At 32.4% G+C, this 25,979-nt stretch overlaps 3 protein-coding genes across 6 annotated transcripts; all 3 read left to right on the plus strand.

The window, feature by feature from the left end:
• The first annotated feature begins 7,665 nt into the window (after nt 1–7,665).
• On the plus strand, nt 7,666–11,029 carry LOC107645957 (uncharacterized). Of its 4 annotated transcripts, none has more exons than XM_016350119.3 (8): nt 7,666–7,981; nt 8,546–9,073; nt 9,160–9,225; nt 9,323–9,489; nt 9,572–9,650; nt 9,725–10,105; nt 10,469–10,573; nt 10,685–11,029. In XM_016350119.3, the coding sequence occupies exons 1-8, from the start codon at nt 7,760–7,762 to the stop codon at nt 10,919–10,921; spliced, it is 1,785 nt and encodes a 594-aa protein (XP_016205605.1). In that variant the 5' UTR covers nt 7,666–7,759; the 3' UTR covers nt 10,922–11,029. The 4 variants fall into 4 exon arrangements, with proteins under 4 accessions (XP_016205605.1, XP_088347410.1, XP_088347409.1 ...); XM_088491284.1 differs by having other exon boundaries at nt 7,671–7,981; nt 10,694–11,029; XM_088491283.1 differs by having other exon boundaries at nt 7,717–7,981; nt 10,691–11,029.
• Nucleotides 11,030–16,294: 5,265 nt separating this feature from the next.
• LOC107645956 (laccase-2) lies at nt 16,295–18,906 on the plus strand. Its single transcript, XM_088491857.1, has 6 exons — nt 16,295–16,506; nt 16,603–16,754; nt 16,874–17,118; nt 17,247–17,381; nt 17,483–18,448; nt 18,551–18,906. The coding sequence occupies exons 1-6, from the start codon at nt 16,378–16,380 to the stop codon at nt 18,679–18,681; spliced, it is 1,758 nt and encodes a 585-aa protein (XP_088347983.1). The 5' UTR covers nt 16,295–16,377; the 3' UTR covers nt 18,682–18,906.
• Nucleotides 18,907–24,005: 5,099 nt separating this feature from the next.
• Nucleotides 24,006–24,744, plus strand: LOC107646527 (uncharacterized). Its single transcript, XM_016350710.1, has 2 exons — nt 24,006–24,587; nt 24,688–24,744. Exons 1-2 carry the CDS (start codon nt 24,006–24,008, stop codon nt 24,742–24,744), a joined length of 639 nt encoding a protein of 212 aa, XP_016206196.1.
• The last annotated feature ends 1,235 nt before the right edge of the window (nt 24,745–25,979 follow it).

Raw genomic sequence — 25,979 nt, forward strand, 5'->3', positions numbered from 1 at the left:
TAGTAGTTTTATTATTTATTTGATTTTTATTGAGTTTTTACTGTTTTTTCTTTGTTTTACGTGTGTTTGATCATGCAGAATTTTTAGAACAGGATCTGGACACTTAGAAAAATTTTTGCCCACTTTGGAAAAGGGTGATTCTGCCAGCTCCACGTTGAATTTGGGATTTTCCAAGTTCAGCGTGGCAAATGACATAAACAGCGTGCACTATAGCCAGACCCCACGCTGAACTTGATCCATCCCAAGTTCATTGTGGATACATGCGTACGATGAGGGAGTTGCTTCGGGAAGGTCCACGCTAAACTTGGCTCCTTTCAAGTTCAGTGTGAAAAAAATCACCATGCGTTGAATGTTCTTTCCCTCAAGTTCAGCGTCAGCTAACTCCTTGTCCCCAAATCCTCGCTGACCCCCCCCCTTTATATAACATATATATATCATCCACCTCCCCCCCTCCTTATATATATACGTTTCTTCCCCCCCCCCCCCCCTCTTCTATATCTATATATATTTAAATAAAAAAGTAAATAACTAAATAAATAAATAAATAAATATATACATATATTTATATACAAAAAATATTTTAACTAATTGTAACTTTTCTTGTTTTTTATCATTTTTTTGTATTAATTTTTGTTTTTACTCCTCCGTGCACTTTTTATGTCCCTTCCTATTTTCAGCTTTTCTTTGTTTGAGAACAAGCAAACTTTTAAGTTTGGTGTTGTCGCTTCGCTTGTGGATTTTCTATTTATTTTAATGCACCAAAGGGCGACAAATCATCTTCATGGAGGAGCACAGTCCGGAGGAATGAGATAGCCACCAATATAATTGAGGTGGTTGAGTTCCTTTCTTTCTATTTTTCCTTCTGTTCTTATTTTGTTGTCTTCTGTTTTATGTTGCTTTGATTGCCTGCATGATCTTTAGTACTTTCAATTCTTAGATTTAGTTTCATTCTATTAATTGCTTTTAGTAAAAAAAAAATTGTCTCATGTACAGTTCACTGAGCTTGAATCTAAAAGAAAAAGAAAAGAAGTGATATATTGCATGAGAAATTGAGTTTATATTGAATAGTAGTCTTATTTACTTAAATGTGGTGGTATTCTTTGTGATTTTGAATGCATCATATGAACAGTAGTGCATATCTGAATTTGAATCAAAGGATGTCGGTGCATAAGAAATAGGAATTTAGAGAACTATTATGAATTCTCTGAATTAAACAAAAGCTTAATTCTTGAAGCAAAAAGAAATAGCAAAAGAAAAATAAAAGCGGTGACTAGGGAGGTCAGACATGATTAAAAGTTCAAAGAGTTGTTTCCCTAGTTATATGCTTGTGGTGTAATTGTGTCAAGTAATCCTTGAGACAGAGCACTAAGAGTCGAGATCAAGTGCATTTAACAGAGTATGCCAAAGGCAGGGGCAGATGTACCTATAAAGAAAGGGGGGCAATTGCCCCCTAGTTTTAATTTTTTACATGTAAATTATATGTAAATTTCAGTTTAGCCCCCCTTAAAATTTTATTTTAATCTTATTTTATTGTGTAAATATTTTTGGCCCCTCTAATATTTCATCTAGCTCCGCCCCTGGCCAAAGGCTTTGAGTACCACTGTTTGGGAGTAACTGAAAGAAAAATCAGAACTTCAAGAGAGTTCCCCAGTTAAGTGCTTGTGGTATTTTTGTGTCAAGTGAAGCTTGAGATAAAGCATTTAAAGTCACGGCTAGACTCAAGGTGAAAAGCGCTAAAGAAAAGAGAATTAAAGGAAATTTGCTGTGCTCAAGGATTAATCCGAAGTAAACAGATTAGAGAATTCATAATATTATCCGAATTCTAATTCCGAATGACAGTGGCATTCCTCTGATTCAAAGGAGAGTGAGATGCTAAAACTATTCAAAATTGCAGTGTGTAAACTCCACTTTAAGAAAAGACATGAGCTTAATTGAACACTCACTTCTCATGCAAATTCACATCTTGGGCCTATAGTAGTTCTGGTTGCTTGAGGACAAGCAACAATTCAACTTTGGTGTTGTGATGCGTGAGCATCTTCTCTATCTTTTTCTAGTGAATTTGCATTCAAATTGTTGAATTAAATCAAGATTTTAATATCTTTTAGCCACTATGGATGCTACTTTGAGTTGTTTGCAATTTCTGTTTATTTCAGGTAGCATTTGGATAGATTTGACGGAATTTTGTAGCAGAAAATGAAGAAAGCAAATGATGTTGTCAACCCCGACCTCCTTGCACTCAAACAGAAATAACTTGAGCTACAGAGGTCCACTTGACGTGATTTTAGCGGCATTGAAAAGATAATTTCTAGAGATTTCCAACGATATATAATAGTATACCCTTTTCTTCCATTTTACTCTACCTCACCCACGCTGAACTTAAGCTTTCTCAAATTTAGCGTGGAATCCAATGCACAGAGGAAGAATCACGTATCATCCCACGCTGAACTTGGGTTAATCCAAGTTCAGCGTAGATTCAAGCTCCGAAGAACGCATATTGCTCTCACCCACGCTAAACTTGAGAATTCTCAAGTTCAGCGTGAACCTTAATAATCCAAGTGGTCCCCATTCACGTCCAAAGGCTGCAAAATTTAATTATTAAATTTTGATGTAAACTTTTATTTTATTTTTAATTAGGAAAATATATTTTTTTTTGTGACTAGGAAAATATATTATTTAGTTTAGGGAATATATTTTACATTTATTAGGATTATATATAAAAGGGAAAAAAATTAGCCTTTCGGGCTCTTCTCTTCTCTTCTACCTCATTCCGCAATTTACAGTTTTTGAGAATTCTTATTTTCTCTTTGAACCATGAGCAACTAAACCTCCATTGTTAAGGTTAGGAGCTCTATCTATTGTATGAATTGATACTATTATTTTTCTATTTTAATTCATATATTGATTTCTATTTCAAGAATTGTTTTCGTTCTTTATCTTATGAATTTGGGTGGAACAGAAGTATGACCTTTGTTCTAATTGAGTTCTTGTATAACTTGGAAAAGCTCTTTACTTGAACAACAGTTTAAAAACAATTTCTCCTAAACTTCTAACTATCTGGACTTAACGGGATATGTGACATATAATCCTTTTATATTTGGGTAATTAGAGTTTCTGTGGCACATAAACTAGAATTAAACTTCATCCTCTAATTGGAATTAAGTGACCAAGGAATTGGCGGTTGATGAAAGTTAGAGTAGACTAAGAAGGTCTAAGGAATTAGGGTTTAGTCATATATAGTTTGCCATGAATTGAATTTTACATGATTAAAATAGTTAGTAAGAAAAGTCAATCCGGAAAATAGATATCTCTGAAGCCTTAACTGTTTCTCCATATTTTATTCACATAAATTTTACTGCTTGCTTTCTGATATTCTAAATTACTGTTAATGCTTTTGAATCTTCAAACACCATTTCCTGTTTATTTGACTAAGTCAATCACTTAACTATTGTTGCTTGATCCATCAATCCTCGTGGGATCGACCCTCATTCATCTGAGGTACTACTTGGTACGACTCGGTGCACTTGTCGGTTAGTTTGTGGATTGTAAATTCCGCACCAGTTTCGCACATAATTAGGGAAAAACAAAAGAAAAAAGTTCTTTTACCTTTTACCACATAACATTGGGTCAAAACTCCGCAGACTCGAGATTAAGCTTTTCCTAAACGTCAAAATCACAAATTTTCAACACCTCAAATCCCAAACTCGAAAATAGAGATAAATGGAGAAATGAGATAAGGTTCTTAGGATTACTCATCGCAAAAGTTAGATAGAGTTGAAGAGGATGATGAGGTGATTGCATGGCTACAAATGGATTTTTGATCGGAATTACGGTTTGAAAAAAAAGTAGATTTGTACGGTAAAATAAATAGTGCTAGGGTTCTATCTTCTCTTCTCTCTATGTCTCGAGCTCTCCTCTCTCTCTTTGTGAAATTTGTGATTTTTGTGAAGGGGGTGAGTCATGCTCTAACCCCTTAAGTGAAGGACAATTTTATAATTTTTATTCTTTGGTCCCACTTAAAATTAAAATCTTTAAATTTTTATTCTAAATATTTTCTGATCAATCATACATTTTTACTTTTTTCATACACAGTACCGTACAAACTTAAATCTATACACTTAATTATAACGCTAATACGCGTATTTTCATAGTCATTTATATTTTCACACTCCAATTAATTTTTTAAGTTAAATTTTTACCGGTAAAATTTTAAGTTATAATTTAAAATTTTTTTAATTCTTTTAACTCATTTTTAATTTATTGATTAATTATTTATTATTCATTTGAGTTTTACAATATTTTACTTGGTAAAGCTTTTCATTTATCATGTATCGTCCTAGCACAGGCTTTGTTAAATCAACTTCAACGCAAAGCCCAACAAACTTGGCTCTATATAAGCACGTGCATATATACGCACGGTCTCATCACTAGCATCTGCTGGGAGAACCCGGAACCTCTCGTGGAACCATGTGTAGTACACTGTCATCTGCTTTACTTTATTCTGTGGAGGTAACTCCCCAAACAACTCCCAGAACCATACCCATGCTAGTCTACCGTGTTCCATCAGATTCTCAAACTCAGTTAGGCACCCGCTAACGGGCGCACCATCGATCGGCAAACCCAGCTGATATGCGACATCCTGCAAAGTAATGGTACACTCACTAAAGGTCATGTGGAAGGTGTGGGTCTCAGGACGTCACCGCTCAATAAATGCGCTAAGGAGAGGCTCATCAACCCAGAACCACTCACTGTTTAGCCTAGCCAGATGATACAAGCCCGCGGTCTCCAGATACGGTATAATCCGGTCATGTAACGGCATATTCTGTTGTCTCCTAACGGCGCTAATAACCCTACTAGGCTGCAAAATGTGGGTAACAAAATTCCTTAACATACAACCATTACTAATAACATCAAACATAATTTAGTAAAAATTATTAGAATCCTCACATTAATTTTATTGACTCTCTTATTGTATAATTAACAATGAAACTACGAATACTATGCACTCATGATAACAATAAAAATAAAGAAATAAAATATTTTAACTAACAATAACCATAATAATAGCAATTTTTACAAAAATACTATTAATCAGAATAAAACAAAATAAATAAACATAATAAAATATTTTTACTAACAATACCGATAATAATATGAACATTTATATAGACAATATTAATAACAACAACAATAAAAATAAAATAATAAAATATTTATACTAACAATAACCATAAAAATATTAATTTTTATATAAACTCAAATTTTGATTTACAGTAACTATAATAATATCAATATTTATATAAATAATATTAATCATAATAACAATAAAAATAAACATCATAAAATATTTTTACTAACAATAATCCTAATAATATCAATATTTATATTAATAAGAATTTTAATAATAATAATAATAACAATAATAATAACTAACCTCTTCATCGATATATCCTGCCACGTGAGCAATGTCATTTAGTCGGTACAAGCGATCCTCACCCTTCATTGGCTCCACCACCCACTCCTCCTTCAAACCTCCAAAGTTTTCCCAAATCCTCTCAACACAACAAGCTTCAGAATTTTTTTGCTGAAACAAATGATCCGTCCTAAGCTTCAGCGGATTAGGTTTATATAGCCCCTAACACATAAACCGTGGGAGGTTACAGGAGTTTCTGTTTATTGCGTAGTCTTTATAAACTGCGGTGGGTTACAGGGTTTTATATTTGATTCAACTTCTTCATAAACCGTGGTAGCCTACTACGATTTATGCCTTCCACGCCCTCTTCATAAACCGCTGGAACCTCCCACGGTTTACACGCAACAAAATTTCTCCCTAAACCGTCCCTGTCAGCCACGGTTTATGTACAATCCAAAAACCGTAGTTGGTTGCCACGGTTTACATAGAATAGAATTTTTACACATGCACGTAACAACTATCTGTTTTGTACATTTGGGTAAAGGATTCATACATTTTATTTAAATAAGTAAATTGTCCTATTTTCCTTGAGATTCTTTCGTTATACAGCTCAGGAGTGCTGGTAATCTGATCCATGCTTTAATTTTGTCAATGGAAGTAAGAAGCGGATTGAAATCTGATTTCTATAACCTGACAGCTAGGTAGTGATCATAGATTTTCTATGGGCCATCAAGGAGGGCATGGTTCATATCCTCTTCAGCATAAAATTTGACCAAATAAACATCATTTCCCAAGTCAATAACATCTATTCCTCCAAATCTGACCCATATTGTTTTCAGTCTTCTCTTCATTGCTGCGTACCCACTTTTTCGATTCATGAGTTTGACTATGAGATCTCCACCAAGGCTTAGCTTCCATAATTCTGTTTTGGCTGCTTCAATATTCAAAATAAAATATTGAAAAGCCCTTCTCCCATGTCTTCAATCATAATATCAGATTGTTTGTCTTGTTTACTTTCTCTGTTAGTTTCTGTTTCAGGTACTTCATCTATTCTCTTCTTCCTTTGCATTCTCGGAAACATCCTTTGAGGCTGATGCTCCACATGTGACTGATTCTGTTCCCGAAAAGCCTTCTTCTCCCTTCTTTACCTTTTTGATACTTCTCTGGAGCAGGTCCATCTCTTTTGCATAGAGCCTTCAGGGAAATTCTCGCTGGAAACGTCTAATAGTACGGAGAGAAAAAACTTCAACCACTATTTTTTAGAATGATAACTAAGGCTTTCAACTAAATCGGACACCATAATGTTCATTATCAACATTTCTTTTTTCGATCACTATTCATTATCAACTTGAAATCTTGAATAGTCACCGTGTTTCAGACTTTCAAACACGTATAAATCGTAGTGCTAAGGCCCACACTCTTCACTTCCGATTGGGAGAATAAATTTCATATATATTTATTTTTTTGTAGTGGATTTCATACTGAATTATAAATTTGTTTTTCGCTGTGTGTATTGCAAATAATTTTTTAAAGAAAGCTAAAGAATTAATAGAATTTATTATTTTTAATCAATATTTTTAGTTGTTAGTCTAATTTTTTTAATTTAATAATTATTTTTAATTCATATTTTTAAATATTATGATTAACTGTTAATAAAAAATAATAATTTTTGCTAACTTTTTTAATATTCTTCTAATTTTTTATTGATTCAGTTATGATTGAGTTTGAAGTGACAAATATTACTCAAAAACAATAATTATGAAATTTAAGGAAATTTTTTTAATATACTATATGTTAATATTTTAATTATCAATTACGTATAAAAATATTTTTATATAAATTGCTATCGAAATTTAATCTAGAAGTAAGAATTACTTTGTGGACTAAAAACCAAATGACAATAAAATTAAATAAAATCAATTTTTTACTTATGTTCAAAATGAAGTCCACTGAGAGAAAAAAAAAATTCCAGACCTCCAGCGAATTATCAATAATTCACTCTAGAGTTTTAAAAATAAAATTGAAATCTAAGCATGCAAGTTACCCAAAAGAAAAATACTTGCAATCGCAGTGTACAATGTGTCGTCTACAATAGCATTAATATGGTTGGTAGTTGTAGAAGGAAAAAAAAAGGTTTGTTTAATTGGTTTCACTAGAGCCATGGTTGCTGTTTGTTGGCACAGTGATTTGGACTTGAAAGCACCCATCTTTTCATGTCTTACTGATATTGATATTTGACAGTTGATACATCATTTGGCTTGTTAATGTCCCTCTTTGAAAATCTCTTTTTTTTTTTTTTTTTAATTTTCAATCTTTATCACATTACCACTGTTTCTTCATCTTTGTCATATGTCAAGCACTGTGCTCAAGCAATCCAATACAAGAAAGTTTTTAAATTATAAAACCAGTAACCACACTCTCAAGATGCATAGAACGTTGGGCTCTTTGGGAGCTGAAGTTGCAGGGAAGATGAAAGCAATGTGGTTATGTCCAAAGGTTTCGGGTTTTGATCCTTCTGAAAGATGGGGTCACTCTGCTTGCTTCTTCAATGGCCTTATGTATGTCTTTGGGGTATGACTAAAATCAAAACTCCCTTTTGTTGAAAACAAAAATATAATTCAAATTAATAAATAAGCTTTTTAGTTACATGTAATGGTGTTTTGACTAATTTGGAGCTCTGTTTTCTATTAACCTGGACATGTTTTTTGACTAATTTTGTTGGTTGCAGTGTACTCGTTGAATTTCATGAGTTCTTAGTACTTCTCTCTCAAATTCCCTGTGTTATTTGCTATCTATGGCTAGGAACCAAAGCACTTTCTTCTCTGAATTTTAGTACTTCCCTTAAATCTTTCTTACCACGTGGTTTTTTCCCCTAGAGAGAATAAACTGAATTAATTTTACACTTCTGTAATTAGTTGAACAATACATGCTCAGATGTAATTACCATCACTTTTCTTCTTTCTTAATATAGTAATTAAAATTTTAAATTCTCATCTTCTCCCTGCCTTACAAAACATACACTTAACAAAGAAAATATTTTTTTTTCCTTCTTGAACTTGTTAAGAACAACAATAATAAAGAGATAATAATAATATCACTAAATATTATAAGATGTTTTTTGTGTCCAAATTTCAGGGATGTTGTGGAGGGATGCATTTCAGTGATGTTCTCACTTTGGACCTTGATAAAATGGTTTGGAGGAAGGTCGCAACCACAGGCGAAAATCCAGGTCCTAGGGACAGCCATAGTGCTGTTATTGTAGGCCATAAGATGATAGTGTTTGGTGGCAGCAATGGATTCAAGAAGGTGAATCATATTCATATTCTTGATCTTGTCACCAAAGTGTGGGTTAGTCCTGAATGCAAAGGGACACCTCCTTCGCCCCGGGAGAGCCACACGGCCGTGCTCGTTGGCGGCTATAGACTAGTGATCTTTGGTGGCAGTGGGGAAGGCAGAGCAAACTATTTGAATGATTTGCACATTCTTGAACTAGGAACCATGAGATGGACTTGCCCTGAGTTGAAAGGTGAATTTCCTGTCCCTAGGGACAGTCATAGTACCATTGCCATTGGGAACAAGCTTATTGTATATGGTGGAGATTCAGGTTATCAGTACCATGGAAACATTGATATTCTTGATATGGAAACAATGACTTGGTCTAAAGTATGTATAGTTCTTAACTTTTATGTTGGAATTGCTAATAATTTTCTCGAAATTCGAACAATTAAAGATCAAATTTCATATGACAGTTGAGAATTCAAGGTTCTTCACCAGGAGTCAGGGCAGGTCATGCTGCAGTAAACATTGGAACCAAGGCAGATTTCCATTAATTGCCTGATTTTGATTTTCATTTTGTGGAACTCTTATAGTTTAATTTGTCATGGATTTTTCTAAACTCTCCATGATATGCAGGTCTATATCATTGGAGGGGTTGGAGAAAAACGTTACTATAATGACATTTGGATCTTTGATATATGCACTTGTTCATGGACTCAACTCTATATAACTGGTCAAAGACCACAAGGGCGATTTTCTCATACTGCTGTTGTTATAGACATGGATATTGTCATCTATGGGGGGTGAATTTCTCTTCTCTCCATTGCGAAAATGTTGGTCTCTTTGTTGATTTCAATTCGCCGGCTTAACCTTGTCTGATTACAGGTGTGGTGAAGATGAAAATCCTCTCAATGAATTGTTAGTTTTGCAGCATGAAGCAGAGCCAAACCCACGTTACAACGCGGTACATATAGAAATTAATGTAGCAATTATTGGCATAATGTGAAAGAACTAACAATGTGTTTTGTTTTGCATCAGAAAACTATGTTGATGGGGTCTAATGTGAAAGAAGGAGGAGCTTATGACTTTGATTCAGGTACTTCACAACAGAAGAGGAGGAGAGTTTCTACTACGAAGGTTTGGGATGTTGATTCTGAACAAGAAGAACACTCTCTCTCACTATCACAGCATTCATCACCATCTCAATCTGATCAAGAACAGACTCTTGGTCAAAGATCAAATGCTTCTGTCACCGATTCGCAGCAGCGTCTTCTGTTCAAACAGATGAATCAAACCCCAACCAATTGTCAATACAACAATGACTTGAGTAACAAGAAATCTATGAAGGATATCACTCAGGGAAATCCGCAAAATCTTCCTTCTCTAGTTCATCAGCCAAAGCAAGAACAGTGCCACCTGGTGAATTATTTTCTAATTTTGCTTCATGTATACTATTTATCTACGACCAAAATCAACCACCGAAGTCAGTCACTAGCATAAAATAAATATTAAAATACAAATACACATTTAAAATATATTAAATCACACATATATTTATACATAAATACATTGGTGTTTGATTTTAATAATTGATTTTGATATACAAATCACATTTTTAATTTATCTGACATGCGTTTTAAGGCATCTATTAAGATTATTTAATTAAAAAATTTTTAACTGATATATAATCTTAACATAATAAAAAAACGGATATTAACTAAATTCTTTTTTAATTTATAGTTACTTATTTATTTATTTATCACGATGGGTTCAAATTACAAGATTGGTGCTGAAGTTCGAGGTAAAATAGATGGAGCCTTTGACTCAGGTTTACTCATGACTGCATCCGTGAATGGAGAGATTTTCAGAGGGGTCTTATTTGCTCCGGTATGCTTCCATAATATTAGTCTCTGTCACATTTTGATTTCGTATTTTTCTTAATAATTTAAACAAAATGGAATAATAGAAAAAGTAAAGTGATCATGTAATGAATGTTAGATGCAGCAGGCAGTAAAGGTGGTGGAAACAAATTGCTCTCTAACTACTCAAACTCAACCACCATTTGTGAACTCCAACTCAGATCATTCCCCACAAATCAAGCGAGGCGCTCGGTCGTCGATACTATTCAAGGAGCATAGAGCAAGTAAGAGTGATCTTGAAGGGTTGCTTTTGACACTTGGAGGACCTGCTAGCGCAAATAATCCTGAGGAGGTAGATTATTTAGGAAGCAAATAAATAAGCTTTGATTTGTGTGTTTTTCATTTGCATCAGTTGTCAGGATAATCTGTTTCCCACTTAACCAAACTGTGATGCTTATGAATAAGATAGTTAAGGAGGATTATTGTACAGTGGTGATTTTTATGGCGTGGTTATGTTGAATTAAAATGATAAATCTTAAACCCTAAATGACCAAGTATATGGTGTAGGTATGTAAGGGTGCAAATGAATTAACTGGAACTTAAAAAAAAATGATAAAATGAACCGAAACTGTGAGATGCTGTGATGTATATTATATGGTGCAATGATAAGTGGTACGGTGGTTGTTGCGTCAAACTTGGTATCCGTCAAATATGGAGCTACAGAGTAGTAACGTGGATTATTATATTAAAAAAATAGTTGCATGGTGGTCTCTGCTTGCCTAACCTATTATAAGGAAGAAGATGAAACAGTGTCAAGCCTGAAAAGGCACTTATAATGGCACAAAAGTAGAGAGGTCAAAACACATACTACATGCTTAGCTTATATTGCACATGCATGTCCTGTGTGGCACAGCTATTGATTCTCTTCTGTAGTTCTGTTTTTGAGTCACTCGTACCAGTGTTCTAAGTTCTAACCATACTATCAATAATATTTGTTAGTAATTTTATAACCAATAATAAGGGTTTCTAAAAGAAGATTTTATTATCTTTTGTGAAATACAAAATTTCTTATTTTTTAATATTTAAAAATGAATGAATTATTTATTTTATTATATTTTCATTTTTTTTAATTATTATAAAATGATAAGGATTATACTGAATTAGGTTTACCGAAACTAGGTAGAATAGGGCAGTAGGATGTAGGAAAAAAATAGAAAAAATGGTTCCGTGTATTGCGCGGGACGCTGTGATGTGAGAGTAAAGAAGGGGGTCTGGATAGTGGACAGTAGTAAAGACAGACGACAAAAACATAACCCATAGACAGTACAAATTTAAATGAAAAGACTGATTGGATTGATTGAGTGAATGTGTGTTATTAAAAGATTGACCATTGAGTGGAGCGGGGCCATGTGCTGGTGTGCTTCACCATTGGCCCCTGAAATGATAACACACCTGCAATCAATCAATCATACACTAGCTATGTTCCCCTCTCTCTCTCCACTAGCGTGGGCCGATTGCTCTGCATGGGTATGGGTATCATGGGCCTCAGCCCAACCGCTTCATGTCAGTTCCAGTTTAGAACGAGTTTGACGCTGACAAAAAAAACGAGTTTGACGATTCAGTTCATACATGAAGTTGTAGCATGCAGCTAAGCCAACTTATGGCGCTAGTTTGATTTCGACTCATTAATAGTTTGAATTGGTGAACCAAATTTGAGTTTAAAATTGAGTTTATAAATTAAATAAGTCAGTCTAAATTTAGATAACTCAGTTCATTAACTCGTAAACTAGCTCGATTATATATATATATAATTTCTTTTATTTAAAATTTTATATTTATTTTTTATATATAATTTTAATGTAAGACATAAATAAAATTTTTTATAATTTATTTATAGATAAACAATATATAAAATTGATCTTTTTAAATATTTTTTTAAAATATATAAGTTATAATTTATTGATATAAAATTATAGATTATGTTCCTATTATTTGAGCCAACTCATGAACTCGAGCCAACTCGTGAGCTTTCAGTGAATCGAGCTTAAGATTAAGAAATAGGCTCGATTGTTAATGAGTCCAGCCGTGAATTTAGCTCAATTTTTATGAACCGAGCTTAAACTTAGTCTAGCTCAACTCAATTCGACTCACTTCCAACCCCAACTCGGAGTCTCTCCCATTTCCCCTCCGAATTTACGAACATAGAAACCATAATTAAATATACAAAAATGTTTGATAATTAAAAAATTTTAGTTATTTAATATTCATTAATTATGACAGTATTAATAATTAATAAATATTAAATGAGATAAATTCTAATTATTTTTTGGAAAAGTATAGGGTACTAATATATTATCTACTAACTTATTGCCAATAATAATTAATTATTATATTTTAAACACATATATAAAGAGACACATCCAAAAAATATATTTATAAAGACACTTCCATTAAACACACCCATAAAAAAGACATTTTTATTATACACATCCATAAAGACACTTCCATTAAATACAATTATAAATAAGAATTGGTAGAAGTGGGCAGAAATGTTGTTGGTAACGTAGCGGAATTGTTTTTTTTTTTTTTTTTGCTCCTTAATATTATCATCAAATATAAAGCTACTAGTACTGACTGAATTACGGAAAGGGTAATATTAGAGTACAACACTCGTATTAAAAAAATATATATATTCGTATTGATTCAAATGAAAGACAAATTAATAAAAAAATTTGACAATCTAAATGAGGTATTTTCTACAATACTTAATTTTATAATTATATAATATAGATATAAAATATAAAATCAACTTTTTTTCCCCTAAGGTTTTAGACAAATTAATTAAGCATAAGTTTGTTAGGCACCATAAAATTATTTATAACAAAAAATGTATGCTCGTTCGTCTTTCATCATTGTTCATGACTCAGACTGACTAGCAAGTTATGAAATCTATTGGCATGACATTTTGACGATCGATAGGCTACTGATCTATGGGAACTTGCCAGAAATAGCTATCTGCACGACAAAGTTATATTGTACATATAATCTAACTCTTCCTTCCGGTGAAGTTTGTCGCATACAAATGAATTAAACGTCCAGAATGATTGTTGGTAAAGACCTAAAGGGTAGTAGCATTTAAGATATAACTAAGAATGACAGAGAACTAACTTACTCTTGGACTTCCGTTTCCAGTAACTGGAAACAATATATATATAATAATACTTCAATCTCAAGCACCTACTACATGCATGCCTTCAATTCCATATCCAACCTTAATTACTCTAATAATCATGTTTGATGATGTATGGCTTTCATCATGTCAAAAATATGCATTAAAATTATAAAATACACACTAAAAATAAATTAAACTACATATATTTATATAAAAATACATAATGACTAATTTTAGTAGTTAATTTTAGTATACAAATAATATTTTTAAAATTCATATTAGTTATGTGCATTGTACACTTGATATAATGAATACATAAACTTTTTAATTTAATTGATTTAGTGAGAATATGAAGTAGATTATCTACCTTTTGATCTTGGGAATGAATTTTTTGTCAAATGAAGTAAGATTAGCATTAAAGTATGATGAATTAAGTAGGGCCAATGGTACAACATACACAACCACAATATATATATGAGCCAAAATATTTCTTCGACTCTAATTAATCTTAGCACGAACTGGAGGTATTCGTTATCAGGAACATGACCGAAGACCAAAGTGCGTAGGTGCTACGGTAGAGTTCATACACAGATATACGCTCTACCTAGCTTCTTCGTAGTACATTCATCATTTCTTGGACCGACCTTAGGGATGATGCGTATTCAGTTCACATGTCAAATCTCTTGGCCCACGCTCTATCCACGTCTATCAATCAATTACAAGATTATTCATATCATACTAGGCCTGTTTAATGAGCCCTACTATAATGCAGTAAAGATCACAGATATGTTCAAATTTATTTTCTCCCTCAAATGGCCAAATCTGATTAATGCATGTATGTTAACATTACTGTTGGGAATAATGGAAAACATTGAGAAGGATGATAAATGATTGTACTGTTTGGTATGGCTGCATTACTACATTACTATATTATAGAATTTATTATTTTTTTACCATCATTTAGTTATTAATTCAATTTTTTTAGTTTAATTTTTTTAGTCTAGTAATTTAATTTCATATACTTTATTCCATATTTTTAAATATTGATAACTAACTAATAACAAAAATAATAAATTTTGATGATCCTCTAATATATCTCTAATATTATGATATTTACAGACATACAAAGTTTTATGATAGTTCCATTGAGTTGAATAAAGAAATATGAGTACAAGGTTGCAAAGCATTAGGTGATTTCAATATCAGAAGAAAAAAAAATGAAAGGGCGTGCTCTGGGGGTTAATAGTTAAGAGACCTAGTTATTTTTGTGCATAACCTAATTATAAATAGTCATCACACCCTGAGTCGATTGTATAATTGAATTTATTAGGCTTTGAGTAATATATATGTTTTGTTTATTGTTTAAAATTTAGAATTTATAAAATATTTAATTACATCTATGTTTTATAATTATTCACATAATTAATATAAAAAATAATTATATTTGACGTAACATTACGTAATTAAATATAATTGTAAATAATAATGCATCAAAATTTAATTATATGTCTTATTTTCAGTTCTATGTGAAATTTTATGTGAGCCACGTTGAGTATATATCATTATGTGAGAATTTCTTTGATGTAATTTGTACTCCACTCTTTATGACTTATGAATAATTGATAATTTAGGTGATCAATAAATTATGAAGGAAAAAAAATAATTTAATTACTTCAATTATGATGTCAAATTCGGTTGAAATGTGGTGTGTAAAGATAGATCGAACAAATGTTTTAGATTTGTTATTACTTGAGCCACATGGTAAGTTGGTAACTCCAAGCCAAGTAGTTTTCAACTTTTAATTTTTTCCTGATATAATTTATTAATAATAAGGAAATTTAACAAATCACCCTTATCACTGTCATTCTTTTTATTGCTTTAAAGAAAGGCAGGTCAAGTGTCTTATTCTGGCGTCTCGGGTGTGAAATTTATCTCTTGCTGCAAGAAATATTAGTCACCAACTAAGATACATAATAATCCTATGGCAGTAAATATATGAACTCCATCGTTATGATTTCTGACATGATTGTATGGTTATCATGAACATAATTGTAATGAGCATATCTAAAAGGAGGATAATTAAATGTAAAGCAGTAAATTAAAGCTGATTAGCCAAGTTTTACGCCTGGATATGGGTTTATTACAGCATTGATTAAAATTAAACTAGATTTTCATTAGAAAATGAAGTATGTGTTTTATTACTTAGGTTATATATAAGAGTTGATGAAATATTATTTCCTATCATGTATTTGTTTGGTAATGCATATATACTTAGACAACATGATTAACATATAAAAAGAAGGTACTTAATTGATTTTAACTCGTGTAGAAGAAGTCTTTGGTCAAATAGTTAGTTCTCACATATAAGAAGTCACTATAGGAGAATGTTATATGGATTGTGAAAATGATTGATCAGATCAAAAGGAGGATTTAGCCAATTAAATTGACTTTTACAACACTCCAATTAGTGTTATTGTTAGTAAACTGGGCCAGCAGCCACATTGTTGAGACATATAGTTACCTAATCAACCAAACACTATTTTGTGTCTATATAAATTGGAGGCTGTTGGCTCTAACAATGCAACCCACTTCAATTCAAAGGTTAAGTTTTTTAGTAATTAAAAGTGCCATAGTAAGAGTTGAAAAAAATTACATTTGAAATGGGTGCTTTAATTTTTCATCCAGCTGCAATTTTTGGAGCTTTGGTGGTGGCCATAAGCTCAATTGGTTTCTTCCCTAGTGTTGTGATTGCATATCCTGGACCCATTACAAGGCACTACACATTTGATGTATGTATAATAAGTGCTCCAATAATAGTTGTTAAAATTTTTTTTCTTTCACTTGCATTAAATTTTTTTTTTCTATATTTGATTTGATTTTCACAGGTAAGGTTGCAAAATGTGACAAGGTTGTGCCACACAAAGGCCATAGTGACAGTTAATGGAAGTTTCCCGGGGCCTCCCATCTATGCTAGAGAGGGAGATCGATTAGTAATTAAAGTGATCAATAATGTGAAGAATAATGTCAGCCTTCACTGGTATAAAGAAATGCATTGCAAGAAATAATTATAAGAAAGTGAAAATTTCTCTTATATATGTTGATGATGATGAAGAAGTTAATCTAACAAGATTAGTGAATGTTGGATAATGATGACAGGCATGGAATTAGACAAGTTCAAAGCCAGTGGGCAGATGGACCAGCATACATAACTCAGTGTCCGATCCAAAGAGGGCAGAGTTATGTTTACAACTTCACTTTAAATGGGCAAAGAGGGACATTCTTTTGGCATGCTCACATTACGTGGCTAAGAGCTACCCTTTATGGACCCCTTATCATCCTTCCTAAGCATAATGTTCCCTACCCTTTTGCCAAACCATACAAGGAAATTCCAATCATGTTTGGTACAAACAATGATACATAAACCCTACTCTATTACTACTCCCTTTCATCAATTCCTTATTTGCTAATAATGGATCTCTGTTATTATATATATATATATATATATATATATATATATATATATATATAGGTGAGTGGTGGAATTCTGATTCTGAGGCAGTAATCAACCAAGCTCTTCAGAATGGCGGTGGTCCAAATGTTTCTGATGCATACACTCTTAATGGTTTCCCCGGCCCATTATACAACTGTTCTCAAAAACAAAATGGTAATGCATGGTCACGCTTTCATAATATTTACAATATTTTTTAATAACAATATTTATCAAAGATTTGAAGACTAAAGAGTGTGTATGTACCTTTATTATAGAAAGTTTGAAGCTAAAGGTGAAGGCAGGAAAAACATATATGCTGCGACTAATCAATGCTGCACTCAATGACGAACTGTTCTTCAGCATAGCAAACCACAGCGTGACAGTTGTTGAAGCCGATGCACTTTATGTGAAACCATTCAAAACCAACATTGTAGTAATAGCACCGGGTCAAACCACAAACATTCTCCTCAAAACAAAACCACACCCTCCACACTCACGTTTTCTAATGGCAGCAAGGCCTTATTTCACCGGCACCGGAACCTTCGACAACACCACCACTGCCGGTATTCTTGAGTATTACACAACTACTACTACTACTACTTCAAAAGACCATAATGCCCCTGTAATAAGACCTACCCTTCCTCCCATCAATGACACTGCTTATGTTGCCAACTTCACTTCCAAATTCCGCAGTTTAGCAAATGAAAAGTTTCCAATCACAGTCCCTCAAACTGTGGACAGAAGCTTCTTCTTCACCGTAGGCCTTGGAACCAATCCGTGCCCTAAAAACCAGACCTGCCAGGGTCCTAACGGTACCAAGTTCGCGGCTTCTATGAACAACGTTTCCTTTGTACTGCCTAATACTTCGATGCTTCAGTCCTATTTCTTCAAGAAATCAAATGGGGTTTTCACAACTGATTTCCCAACCAGTCCGTTGATCAAGTTCAATTACACAGGCACTCCACCAAACAACACCATGGTCATGGATGGAACTAAGGTGGCGGTGCTTCCGTTCAACGCTAGCGTGGAGGTGGTGCTGCAAGACACAAGCATCCTTGGAGCTGAGAGTCACCCACTTCATCTTCATGGATACAACTTTTTCGTGGTTGGGCAAGGTTTTGGTAACTTTGATCCCAAGAAAGACCCTGCCAAGTATAACCTTGTAGATCCACAAGAAAGGAACACTGTGGGAGTGCCATCTGGAGGCTGGGTAGCAATTCGTTTCTTTGCGGATAATCCAGGTAAATAAAACTCTTTTTTTTTAATATACATAAAAAAAGAAAAGAAAAGTGATAAAGTATTTGTTTCATGTTCTGATATTATAGATTATATGATGTGAATAGGTGTGTGGTTTATGCACTGCCACTTTGAAGTGCACTTGAGCTGGGGTTTGAAGATGGCATGGATTGTGGAAGATGGGAAGCTCCCTAATCAAAGGTTACCTCCTCCACCGGCGGATCTTCCCAAGTGTTGATGGACATAATACTTCACGTTATTATTTTCAGCTTGCAAGATTGGATTATTCGCCACCAAATAATAATGACTTGGGTTTTTCTCTTTCTCCTTTTTTTTTAAACTTTCTGGAAGAGATTGTTTTGGAACGGAAAGTTTTGCTTTGTATTGAGTTTGAATGCTTCGTTGAGAAGCCTCCTTCGGTTGTAATCATCTAACATTGTGCATGAGAAAATAAATCTTTCATGGATATGCTTGTCTTTCCATTCACTATTATTTATGGAAAAGTATATGATACGAAGATATGGCAAATTATTGCTAACAATAATCTATTCTTAATATATAAAAGTAGATACATAAGTTTACCCACATTATTTTTAGAGGAATGCTAAGGGTCAGCAATTTTTGTGATTTGTAGCCATTAAATAGCCATCAATGATGATTTTAATGGTGTGAGATTTCATCTAATGACTCACTTTTCTTTGCTAGTTACATGCTGGCCAGAATTTAACAAAGTTGCTGGCCCCCTAGACTTTTCCATATTTTTAAGTTATTTCTCTTCTTTTATTAATGCCATGTCAGCAACATCGCTTACTTAGCTTGGCAAAATTTTAGAATCAACCACTCAATTTTTGCCAAATCATCTATTATTTCCAAATTAGCAAAAAAATAAAACATACAAAAAAATAATACAATAATTACCAATGAAAATAATTAAAAATTAATAGTGTCTAACCAAATTTGTAACTTACAAAGACATTAAATTCATATTCCTATATTTATTATATCTTACCGTTGTAGACAATACAATAAATTTATAACTCCAATAATTAATTTATGGATTAATCTCTACGTACAAGTGTTTTGTTTACAAGCTTTACAAGTCTGAAAAAAATGAAACCCCATAAACGCACTGCTTATGTTACGGGCCTCTTTAACAAACTTTAAATCAATCCAAATCAATTAACGCGTGAATATATAACTTCCATTTTTCAAAAAATTTTGTTTCCTTTTTCGAGTTTCTTGCCAAATTTGTTCGATCTCCTTCGTGCGTTCTCTCTTTGCCTTCGATCTTCTTCTGTTTTTTTCGATTTTAATGGTTTCTGAAATCAAGTTTTTAAATTGTTTTGAAGATAATAGAACTTCAGAAATACACCCAAACGATTATAGAAATACACCCAAAGGATTATAGAAACACATCGAAAGGATTACAGAAATACACCCAAACGGTTACAGAAATAAACCAAACGATTACAGAAATACACCCAAAGAATTACAGAAATACAACCAAAGGATTTAAGAAATACACCCAATATCAGAGGGGAGACAGTATATTTCTTCTTGAAATCTTTTAATTTTTTGCTGGTTAAGGATGAGGTACATGATAGAGACAATTTAGAAAAAAAACCTAGAAAAACAATAAAACAGTAACTTGAATAATCTTTCTTCGTCTTTTCTGGTGATTTTTTATGGAGATTTGTATCTTTTCTTCTTGATTTCTTCTACTCTTCGCAGAATCGTAGTTTGTTTCGAATGTCGTTTGAATTTTGATGGTTTGCGTTTTGATTGAGGAATAAGAGGAAGAGTGCGGCATAATAAACGTGTTGTAAGGCGCGTGCATTGGACGCTCAATTTAAAGGAGTGGTGCGCGTGTTTTTTCTTGGACTTGGGCCAACTTGTATAGCTTGTAAGCCAAAAATGCTTGTATGTGTAGCAGGCCTCTTAATTTATTAATGGGGAGTGCTAGGTAAACAATGACCATCTTGAACAACATGAACAACTACCAATCAAATAAAAATACACTATATCCTAATGTAATGCTACTAATTAAATTTAATATTAATTTACTCTTTTAACCCTATTTGAATCTTAAATTAATTTTATATTTTTGAAAGATCTTTTAAAAAATATTATTTATTTATTTTTTAAATTTATCCACGTACCAATGTGGGCATTGGCAGCAGCATACAAATATACTCTGATCTTTGGCTTCCATCTAGATTATAACCCTCTCAGTCACAATATTTTTTGGATTAAAAATTTGATGATAGAGAATCGTGAATGAAACCAACCTCTTCTAGAATCTCTGTTTTCAATTGAAATCTGCTCAAGAATCCTGACAATTAAACCAGCCGATTGATCAGACCATATTCAATGGACACTTAGCAGCTCAAACAAGTATGAAGTAGGTTCAGGATATAAAATTACTTACGTATTTCACCATATTCAATTCTATTGTGTTTCCACCCTCAATTCCCATACAATAGTCTTTAGCTTAGTAAGATGCCTTTCTCTCTCTCCTGCCTGCCTTGCTTCTTTTTCTGGGTCCGAAACTTCACTTGGACCAGGTTGATGAAATGGATTCGGATTGGAATTTGCATTAAGTTGTTAGCTTTTTCTTTAACTAGAAGGAGACCCGCGCGATGCGTGGGGCGGTAAATTAATGATAGTATATAATAAATATTAAAAAATTTTATGTTTTGTAGAATTAAATTAAATGTGTAAACTAAAGTTAAATTTAAAAGGTATTTTATTTAAAATAATTTGTAGTACAAAAGATTTGGATATTAGAGTTGTATGTACAAAATGACATTTTTATTTGGTAGTTTGATTTTTGCATTTGTTTTAGTTGATGAACTTGGTCTTTTTATGTGGCGCTCGTCCTCTTTTTTTTATTGGTTGTTGTTAGAGTTGTTACTTTTTTCTTTTTATGTAAGTTCTTGTGAAGGCATGTAATTTATGAATTATTGAGTTATATGTACTTTCTATTGTGTTGTTTGTTCCATCTTTGCAAGTATGTTCTTCTTCCGAAGATGTATCTTAAATTTGTATAGTTTTCTTTCTCCTTAATCTCTTGATGGGTATGTGATCTTCGTCTGATAATATTATTGTTGGCGAAATTGGTTCCTATAATCAATGAATAATTTAAATTAGAAATAAAAATGATGTCTAAAATAACTAAAATAAGTGATTTTTTTTAGTATTATCTATTTTATTTGTTGTAATGAGTGTGAAATTTAGTGTTTTTTGTTGGAACAAATGTCTTGGTAACAGTGTATTATTGCGAACTTTCTTTAAGATTAAAATCATTTACATTGACTTCAAATATAAGTGAGGTTGCACAAATTTTTCAATTGAGGTGGTGCTTCAATATCATTATTTTTTTGGGCCATTAGATTTGAAACAGTTGTACCCAACAATTTTTTTACTTCGTCATCAAATAGTACAAAAGTTGTTGTACCACTTTGATCTGAAACTTTAATTGAATTTTGAACCTAAAATAAATATTGGGTTAGTAACTAATAATTTGATAGATGAGATTATGAAAAGTATATAGAGTTACCTTATTGTTGGATATTGTAGTGTTTGATTATATGTGCCACAAATATAGTTATCTCCTTTTTCATATGCTTTTTTCGTACACTTTTCACATTCAACATAGTTATCTCCATTGAGTAAGTTTGAGATGTTTAGTTCAAAAAAAAATTTATTGTGCTAAATTTGATGTAATTTGAAGGAATAATGATAAGAGACTTATATAAGTAATTCAAATAGTATGGAATTTGAATATTTGTAACGTAAAATTTATTATGATTAATAATATTATTATGACATTTGTAATATGGATGTTTATTACATTGAATGAGTTATTTATAGAAATTAATAAAAAAAAGTATAGGTAACCAACAACAATTTTTAACAATGTGTGAACAATGTGAATTAATATGGTTAAAAGAGTAAATTAATCTTAAATTTAATTAGTAGCATTAAATTAGGATGTAGTGTATTTTTATTTGATTGGTGGTTATTCATGTTGTTCAAGATGGTCATTGTTTACCTAACACTCTCCAATTCGTATACATTACAGCAAAGAAAAATAAATATCGTACTTTTGTAAAACCAATCTTTTGAACTACCTATCATCACTGTTGATTATATCAACATTGTTTATAAACAATCTGATTAACTATGGTGTTCTACATAATTAGAACACTTTTAAGTTTTTCATCTTCCTTTTTAAACATAACATTATTAGTCTCAACACCAAGAGGTAAAATAGAACATGTACAATCAATATTCATCGTACGTACTCAAAGCAATTTGTTGGAGACTCTTATAAAATAGTACTCAATTAATCTTCTTAAAATACCTAAAGAATTTTATTATAATATTATGATGTCAGTTAGAATATGACAAGACTTTACAAAAATCAGAATATGATAAGGGAAAAATTTTTTCAGAGGAAGGATGGAAATAGCCAAGCTTTGAAAAAGAATCCACAACCTTGTATCTTTCAAGAAAATTGATGTTGTGTCTACTATATTTTTGTTTGTAACCGACATCCTGTATATTCTGCAATGATTTGCACTAATGTTGTTTGAATCGCACATCATCCACCAATCGAGCAATGCAGTGCTCATTGGCATTAGTAAAATGTTAATTCCAATCAATCATTCAATCAAATCGAATCAAAATAAAGAGGAGTAATCAATATACAGAAAAAGAATAATTAAATGAAGAAAAGGTGCCAATACCATTGGTCACATCTGCGGTTCAAATTATAATTAGATGGAGGGTTAATATCTTTTAAATAGATTCTTATTTTTAGATTTCTGTTATTTTTTCTAACACACGTCTATTTAATTAGACTTGGTCAAATTTTTTCAAGATACAGTTATAAAATTTAAAATTCAACTAACGATATCATTATAGACTTGATTCTAATTAATTTAAATCAAATTTCATCTTAATAGATTAGATATGATATGATATGATTGGATTTAAATCAATCAGAACATAATTATTAAGTCGTAGTTGCTTCCCTTAAATAAAGTTCCACTCCTCTTTCCCTTCTTGAATATTTTCATTCTTGGCTTTCAAACAAGTAAGTCATCGTTGATCTTGATCACAATGGCTACAATGTCTAATGATGAGTTATTAGAGATATTGTCTTCGTTACCTGCAAAAACAATCCACAAACTCAAATCTTCTTCAAAACTCTCTTCAGAGCTTCCACAAACTCCATACTTTGTAGCAAAACAAGCAGAAAACTCATTGAAGAAAGATCGTCCTTCACGCTTCTTCATTCAAAGAGATAACAATCTGAATCACAACAACCACGTCGAGTTGCATCCTTTGCCGGGAGAGGAACTTTCCTCCGGCGTCCCTGAAAACATGCTAGGATTCATCGCGCGCTCGCGGCTCTAGATTCTAAGCTCAAGCAACAGTTTACTTCTTTGTCTTCATCGAACAGAATTGTTTATCATCAATCCAGCAACTTGTTACCTTTTACACATTCCCCTCCCCAACCACTTGCAGCAGCGAGGAAATCTTCATAGTGTTTCCATGACACTGGAATGCGACTCTGATGATTACAGGTTGATTCTTTTTGACAATGAAGATTGGAGTTCACATTTTGATTGCCATGTTTATAGTCATAAACAAGGTGCTTGGAGCTTAAGGAAGAACCGTTTCTTTGCTGGATCTAGTAATTTGAAATTTGACATGCCTGTGATTTGCAATGGCGTCATTCACTTCATCTCGGATTGCTACAGTTATCTTACTGAAGATAGCACTTATTTTAGGCCTTATATCATGTCTTATGAAATCACGAATGGCGATGATGAAGATGAAAGCGTTGAAACCAAGTTTTTAAGGGTTCCTAAAGAAGCAAGAAGGGGTTCTCATGATGATAGTTGCCATATGAATATTTTCAAATGGGGAGAAGCTGCTGGCTATCAAACTATTTGCTTAGTTAGATTGAGAAAGCGTGTGTTTATGGTTTGGATTCTAACAAACTATAAATCGAGTTCGTGGAGAAGGATCATGAAGGTGAGAGTGAAAGGAATGGGTTTAGTGGAACAGAACCCTGTGATCAAAGGCTTTACCGTTTTGAATGGTGATCTTGTTTTTGCTACGAAGAAGAAGGTCTATACATATGGTTTAACTAGTGAAAAATATATGGTGCTCTCGAAAATTTGTGACCATGGGTGTGACTTTAGATTTGTTCGTTTTGTTCTTTATTCAGATATTCTTCGTCCATGTGGAATTGGTGCCAAAAGTTTGCGTCTTTATCTTCAATTAAGGAAACATGACAAGCCGGAAAAGTTAGAATTAGACACATTAAATTACTTAATTAGGTTTACATAATTAGAGGATGAACAAGACTTTGAATTTTATTTAATATCAACTATATTTAGATTCTGAATTTTTTTTGCCGTGGCTGAATTTAATCCCATTGTATGATTAACAATTTTAATTTTTATAATAATAATAATAATAATAATAATAATAATAATAATAATAATAATAATAATAATAATAATAATTTTCTCTTATTATTATGGGGAGCTCAAGATGATCTTTATCATATGAGAAACTCAAGATGATCTTTATCATCCCAAGTAGGAAATGAAGGAGCACGGTTCTTTGTATAAGCAAGGAGAATAATGTGAAAGAATTTTAAGGTTGACTGCAAAATTGCAAATGCTCTTGATGTGGTTCAGGCTCCATGAGAATTTTTTATTTCTTGAATCATTGTTCGAGCATTTTAGTCAATTAAATAGATTTTGATACAGGTGCAGTAACCGGGCAGTTAAATGTCAACTTGTGAACTATTTGTAAACTATGGCATATATTCACAAGTTGATATTTAACTGCCCTGTTACTGCACCTGTATCAAAATCTATTTAATTGACTAAAATGCTCGAACAATGATTCAAGAAATAAAAAATTCTCATGGAGCCTGAACCACATCAAGAACATTTGCAATTTTGCAGTCAACCTTAAAACTCTTCCACATTATTCTCCTTGCTTATACAAAGAACTGTGCTCCTTCATTTCCTACTTGGGATGATAAAGATCATCTTGAGTTCCCCATATGATAAAGATCATCTTGAGCTCCCATAATAATAAGAGAAAATTAGTATACAAAAGTTATTATTATTATTATAAAAATTAAAATTGATAATCATACAATGGGATTAAATTCAACTACGGCAAAAAAATTTTTAGAATCTAAATATATTTGATATTAAATAAAATTCAGAGTCTTGTTCATCCTCTAATTATGTAAACCTAATTAAGTAATTTAATGTGTCTAATTCTAACTTTTCCGGCTTGTCATGTTTCCTTAATTGAAGATAAGGACGCAAACTTTTGGCACCAATTTCGCATGGACGAAAATTATCTGAATAAGAAACAAAACGAATAAATCTAGAGTCACACCCATGGTCACAAATTTTTGAGAGCACCATATATTTCTCACTAGTTAAACCATATGTATAGACCTTCTTCTTCGTAGCAAAAACAAGATCACCA

The sequence above is a fragment of the Arachis ipaensis genome, chromosome B6, assembly GCF_059453495.1.
Source record: "Arachis ipaensis isolate K30076 ecotype BB chromosome B6, ASM5945349v1, whole genome shotgun sequence".
Classification (NCBI taxonomy): Eukaryota; Viridiplantae; Streptophyta; class Magnoliopsida; order Fabales; family Fabaceae; genus Arachis; species Arachis ipaensis.